Source organism: Sminthopsis crassicaudata, chromosome 3 (assembly GCF_048593235.1).
Source record: "Sminthopsis crassicaudata isolate SCR6 chromosome 3, ASM4859323v1, whole genome shotgun sequence".
NCBI classification, from domain to species: Eukaryota; Metazoa; Chordata; class Mammalia; order Dasyuromorphia; family Dasyuridae; genus Sminthopsis; species Sminthopsis crassicaudata.
Genome location: NC_133619.1, coordinates 501591999 through 501598866, shown reverse-complemented (window position 1 = coordinate 501598866; position 6868 = coordinate 501591999). Strand labels below are relative to the sequence as shown.

Genomic DNA, 6868 nt, shown 5'->3' with positions numbered 1-6868 from the left:
GTGATTTGGAACACTCTTTCATATGAGTGGAAATCTGAAAATTGTCTGTTCATATCCTTTGACCATTTATCAATTGGAGAATAGCTTGATTTCTTATAAATTAAAGTCAATTCTCTGTATATTTTGGAGATGAGGCCTTTATCAGAACCTTTAACTGTAAAAATGTTTTCCCAATTTGTTATTTCCCTTCTAATCTTGTTTGCATTAGTTTTGTTTGTGCAGAAATTTTTTAATTTGGTGTAATCAAAATGTTTTATTTTGTGATCAATAATGGTCTCTAATTCTCCCTTGGACACAAACTCCTTCCTCCATTTTCTTCTGTTTTATGGGTGCATTCATCCCATTGAATTTCACAATAATCATTGTCAATTGTGAGTTTTCTTCCATCCTGTTCTCTTACAGTTTTTCCTTTACTTATTATTCTCTCTTTTATAAAGAAGATGCTGGTAAGAGAAAAGTAGTGGACAGAGATCCAGGTTAAGTATAATCTGTTTCTGTTCCCTTTTCAATTTTGTTTGTCTATTTTTGGTTCTAAAATATCTGTGTGGTTTTCTTTTATTGTTTCTTAAAATACCATATCTAGACTCTTTTTTTTTTTTGGGCGGATATGACTCAGGTATTCTAATTATTCTTAAATCCTGTTCAGTTATGGGATGAATTATGTGGCTTTTGACTTTTCTTCTAACTCTAACACTCTGATTCAATTGAAGTTTCTAGTTTATGACTTTTTCAGTCCACTCCATCCTTATTATCTATCATTCAGATAACCAATAAACATTTATTAAGCACCTATTATGTTCTAGGCATTCTGCTAGGCACCAAAGATACAAAAAGGAAAATAAAATAATTCCTGCCCTCTCAGAGATCCCAATCTAATGGAAGGGAAAAAGCAAACAAATATTCACAAACATCTAAGATGCAGGATAAATGGGAAATAATCCTTAAGAGAGAGAAGGAACTAAAATTAAGGATAAGAGAAGATTTTCTGAAGAAGATGGGATTTTGATTGGAACTTCAAGGAAGACAGGGAAGATAGTAGGCAGAGACGAGGAAGGAGAACATTCCCAGATGGAGAAAGTGCCCAGAGCACAGAAATGGAGTGTCTTGTTCATGGAACAGCAAAGGTGGCAGTAATGTTATTACAGTTTCAGCCCTTTACAGGTGGTCATTATCACTAGACTGAAGTATATTATAGGGCATAAGATAAAAGAAAACTGGAAAGGTAGGGGGATAAATTATGAGGAGCTTTGATTATCAAAAAGGATTTTGTCTTTAGTCCTGGAAATGGTGGGAATTATTGGAGTTTGTTGAGTAAGGATGGAGACATTGATGGGGATTGATGTCCCTTTAAGAATCCCCACCCCCCCATGGCTGACCTTTGATTTACAAATCCTGGTCATTGGGCCTGTCCCAGCCCCCACCGTATCTGAGCCAACTTGGGACATCAACCACAAGCCCCTTTAGGTATAAAAGAGCCAAACTGGAACTCTCTCTTTGCAAGAGCCCTTCCCCCAAACATCCTTCCAGCCATGTAAGGGTTCCTATCCGCCCAGCGACCACCTCTGGCCCTGGCATCTTTCTACCTTTGCCTTACTTCTAAACCCCTACAATAAAGCTTATTTATCAATCTAGGTTTTCAGGCCTGTAAATTCCTTTTACAGGGGACTCTGGGCCCTCACGGGACTATCCTTGTGCCTATCCAAAAGGGGTTCCCCCTTCTCTAACTCTCATCAACATGGTTGGAACTGTTAAAAAAAATCACTTTAATAATGGAAGATGGATTGGAGTGGAAAGAGACTTAAGGCAGGCAGACCACAAGCAGAGTACTGATTTTTTCTCTTTTGGCTTTGAAGACAGACTGAGTTGGTGTGGAATGATAATGAATAAGGTATTATTAGATCTCTTAGATTTGAGATGGTTCATGGAGGTTAAGTTTCTGTTGAGCTAAGGAGGTAGTCATATCTGGGACACTGAGATTTTTTTCTTTAAAGCATATCTAGCTTTCCAATCAGGTCCTTTTAGAAGTAGAATAATAGAAGTAAACAGTATTCAGAAAAGAATTGTGTGTATTAGAGGAGATGAAGATTGGTGGTATGGGAGGAACCTTTGCTAACTTTCATTATCCTCCAAATCAGAACTTGTGGGTACACTGCACCCTTTACAAGAGTATTGTTCTTAAGAAACCTGGTGTGACAATCCATACTAGGGGGAAGGAAGAGGGTCATTAGTAGATAATGGGTCTGGCTAAGGGGATAGGTGGAGGAGAAAAACTAATGAGATAGAGGTTTCTGGTAATTAAACCCATGTTCAATTGTGAAGTTGGGAAGTAGGAGGGATAGTTTGGATCTGAATTCTTCATCCAGACCCTGACAACTGTAAAAGACTTCAGTACTATTTATTTCATCCTATTTCATGGCCAGAATTCCTCCATTTTCAGTAAGCAGTCCAAAAGTCAAAGAAGGTGAATGTTTGCTTCAACAGTGGCCTCTTCAGGAAGACATTGGAAATTTTCAATTTTCAAAGGAGTTTTTACATTTTATTTCCCCAAAATTGTAGGAGGGACGTCTCCTGTGAAAAAGACAATCTTACTCTGAGTAGGGAAATATTGTGCTGACTTTATAATCTGAAGGAATATAGATCTTGTTCATTTTTTCAATTTTCATTTGCTTTTCATCAAATTTTCTTTTGCTTAACTCAAGACAGATTTTCTGATTCCCCTCTATCAGAACCATTTTTTCCCTTAAGTAGATCCCCTTTATAGGTATCAGATGCCTTTCACTTTCCCTTTTTCCTCTTCAGTCATTTCACAGACACAGACATAGACACAGACACAGACACACATACACACAGTATGGATTGCAGAGAGGTAGGTTTGGATTCTATGAGGAAAATTTTCCTTATGATTAGAGCTGTATAAAAGTAGGATTGACTTGTTCAGCATGGAGTTAGCTCCCTTCACTGGAGATATTTAAGAAAAGTTTAGCTAACCACATTAGGAGCGTGGTAGAAAGAACTCGTTTGGATATAGCTTGTTTTAGATGACCTTTTACTTTTGTAACTCAGATTCTGTGATTTATGTGAGTAATATTTTATTTGTATTTAAACTTGGTTCTACTGCACCCTTTACAAGAGAATTTTTCTTCTATTCTCAGAGTATTTTGAGGTCAGCCTCCATGGATGATCAGTAGAAGGTGTCATGTGTGCTACCTGGCCAAAAAAAAAAAATCCCTAGAAGGGAATCATTGTTTAGGACAAGAATGTGTTAGAGACTATGTTTTTAATGTTGTCAAACTATTTAGCTTCTGAATGGCCTGAGCAGAGACATCAATATTATTAACCCCCCATATCTGTTAAAAGCAGGATCCAACTAGAGAATTCCTGGCTTTAGAGGATCAGAGAGCAGAATAAAAGGGTCTAGAAGAGGCCATTTCTAGGATTCAGCCTCCCACCACAGGGATCTTGGACCCATATGGCATATTGCAGTAATGTCTGTCACGACAGCAGATTGTTTCAATCCTCTTTCTTTTGGAGGTTGTGTCCTCATTCATACAGTTTGATTTACAGTTCAGTTTTGAATAATGATACCAAGCCTCACCTGAGGAGTGAGAGAAAGAGATTCAGAGATTCTGCTTTCTTCCAATACCTTCCTGATAACTGCATCCCACTCAGGCTCCCTTTCTTTACAACTCCAAGGTGACTCTGGTCACTATGGATGACACTATGAATACTTCCCCTTCAGGGAACCTAGGATACATAGAAACCCATACACATATTTCCCTTTACAGTACACCTGCCAATGTCTCTGGGGCAAAGAGAATGGGATCCACATTAAGGGAAGTGCATGATTATTTCTCCTCCCTTCCCCTTCCATATCCCGCGTACCTGAAAATTGAATTACAAAGATGTTCTTGGTGACACAGTGCTCACTGGCCGACGCTGAGCAGCTCTTCATGCCAGTATAACAGAACCCCATATGGAAAATAGTACATATGTGGCATTTCTTGTCAGCTTCTATTAGGAGCAGAGAGCAGGGCTCTGAGACTGCTCCCTTAGAAGGCTGGTTTTAATTCCTCCCCTTCAGAACATATCCTGTTTAGGAGGCTTGTGCTCAGAAAGAGGTTGTGGAGTTTGGGGTAATAGGGAAGAGGGACAGAGGAGAAAACAGGACCCTTTCAGCTCCTTCCTGGGCTTCTGCTCAAGGGGAATCTTTTTCTCCAAAGAGGAGGGGAACTTCTATAAGAGACAAGAGCTGAGAGAGAGAGAATACCCAGGGATTTGTAGGTTTGAGCACAAAGGCTTAATAACAAAGGAGTAATAAGGGGCCATTTGTAAGTATAGCCCCAGGCCTTTCAGAAGGAAGGCATTTAAAATGTTCTTGAACATGTATTTAAGTTGTTTCAGTTGTGCCCGATTCTTTGTGACCACATTTGAGATTTTTTTTTTTTTTTTTTTTTTTGGGCAAAGATACTAGAGTTGTTTTCCATTTCCTTCATTTGCTCATTTGGCAGATGAGAAAGTGCAAACAGGCTTAAGTGATCTTCCCAGGGTCACATAGCTAGTAAATTTCTGAAGTTTGATTTGAGCTCAGGAAGGAGTCTTCCTGGCTTCAGCCTGGTAGTCTATCCAGTGCCCCACCCAGTTGCCTTTGTTGAATGTATGAATGGATAAATGAAAGAATGGGCTTCCCTGGTACCTCTTAGCTATCATTAAGTGACCTTTTCCCCACTAAGCCTTTGCAGATGAGGGTGCTGGCATTACCTTGTTTTGCTAAAATTCCTCCTGTAAAAAAAGAGAAAAGAATATTTCTGAAATATCCCATTCTTGAACCCTTCATTGCTGCTACCGGTACCAAGATTGGAGCCCTCAAATCTTCCTTTTTCCACACCCTGGGGACTTACCCTCAGCCAGGCAAAGAAAGGTAAATAGGTTGAGCAGGAACAACTTGTCCATTCTGAGTCTCAATGAACAAAGCACTAGTGGGTGGGAAGTTTTTGTTTGTATACTTCCTGTTGTAGCCATCAGCCTGCAGAAATTTAAAATTGGGAGAAAACCAGCAGCAGTTCAAAGTAGAGGCAGGGCTAGGTCCTGGAAGAATTGTGAATCAGGTGAATCAACAGCTAATCATTTATCGAGTGTCTGTTATGTGTCATATCATCCGTCATTCAGTACAACAATTCCTATGAAGAAGGGGTCTGCAATCCTGCCATCACCAATAGTAATTGCTCTGAATGGGCAGATAATCCCAAGAACCCCTGGAAGAGCAATGTGCCTACTTCTCTTCCCTCATATCATAATTTCCAGCCTGCTCATCCAGCAGCCACCAAGCAGAAAAGCAGCCTTTTAGGAGATGTAACCTAGCAACTGATCCTGCAAGTGTTATAGCACCTACCTCCAGTAGACCTAGACCCAAAATGCTCAAAAAGAAATGAACTGGGGGTACTATCCCTCTAGCAGCAGGAATATCTGCTTTAGAGGCAGCAGGGAAATATCTGTCCTTTCAGAGATCTTGGAGGGTTCCAAGGGACTCAGATCTGCTGCTTGTTACCTATACATAGTCTCTCTTTCTCTGCTTCTCTTATCTGAATGAAGTATTTACCAGGCCTTTGCTATGTATAAAACATTAAGAATACAAAGCTACAGGAGAGTCCTTGCTCTCAAGGAGCTCACATTCTAATGGAGGAGGCAATGTGTAAGGGAAGGTTTCAGTTGCAAGATAGATGAAAAGATCTCATAGTTCTTAGGGTACAGGAGCAAAGCAAATGGTAATGCCTCTTTTAAATTTTATTTTATTCTGAACTTAAGAAATAAAACAGGCATTTCTCTGACAGAGTAGAATTTAAAAAAAAGATTGCACATGAAACTGCAAATCTATTATGTACAACTTGTTATTCATATATATATATATAATACATAATAAAGTAATCATGTAACTTTTCTCTTTTTTCTTCTTTCCTCACCCCTTCCACTTTAGAGATGACTACTATTAGACACAAATAAACGCACACACATAGAGATGTAAGATCATTTTATACATACTTCTATTTATCAATTCTTTCTCAGGATGTAGATAGTATGTGGATAGTCCTTAAAAAAAAGGGCACATTTTGGGGTATTAATTTGGGTATTTATAATAGTCAAAATGACTTAGTTGCTTGATGTTGTCCTTAAAGCCCTATTGCTTTACAGTATTTTGTGGTTCTCTTCATCTCATTTTTCATTATTTTGTTCTAGTTTATCCACATTTTCTTTTTCTTTTTTTTTATTAAAGCTTTTTAATTTTCAAAAACTATGTATGGATAATTTTTCAACATTAACCCTTACAAAATCTTGTATTCCAATTTCCCTCCCTCCCCTTTACCATCTCCCCTAGATAGCAAGTACTCTATGTTAAACATGATAAAAATATATTAAATTCAATGTATACATACATATTTATATAATTATCTTGCTGCAGAAGAGAAATCAAATCAAAAAGGAAAAAAATGAGAAAAAATAAAAGCAAACAACAACAAAAAGAGTGAAAATGCTATGTTGTGCTCTATCCTCAGTTCCCACAGTCCCCTCTCTGGGAGTAGATGGCTCTCTTCATCACAAGATCATTGGAACTTGCAGAGGGCTGAAACTCCAAAAAGGTAAGCTTGAATCAGACTATGGAGTACTTAAGGCTAATTGCCTATTTGATGTGAGACAATGCCTCTATTAGAATATATTTGGATAAATGGCTCTTCTCACTGTTGGTGCTTGCTGAATGTTTGGTGTTAAGAGAATCATAGGCAAAGATTGGAGGGCAGAGGGAGGGAGACAGTCACTTGGCTGCAGGATGAAGAGGAGAGAGGCTGGTAACTCTGGACTCCAGGATCCAAGATAG

The 6868-nt window shown here is 38.6% G+C and overlaps 1 protein-coding gene across 1 annotated transcript; it reads right to left on the bottom strand.

Annotated features, from left to right (window-relative positions):
* Positions 1 to 3437: 3437 nt before the first annotated feature.
* LOC141559695 (prostate and testis expressed protein 2-like) lies at positions 3438 to 4987 on the bottom strand. Its single transcript, XM_074297429.1, has 4 exons — positions 4899 to 4987; positions 4759 to 4779; positions 3883 to 4011; positions 3438 to 3595 (listed from the first exon to the last, which is right to left on the bottom strand). The coding sequence occupies exons 1-4, from the start codon at positions 4948 to 4950 to the stop codon at positions 3438 to 3440; spliced, it is 360 nt and encodes a 119-aa protein (XP_074153530.1). The 5' UTR covers positions 4951 to 4987.
* Between the last annotated feature and the right edge of the window lie 1881 nt (positions 4988 to 6868).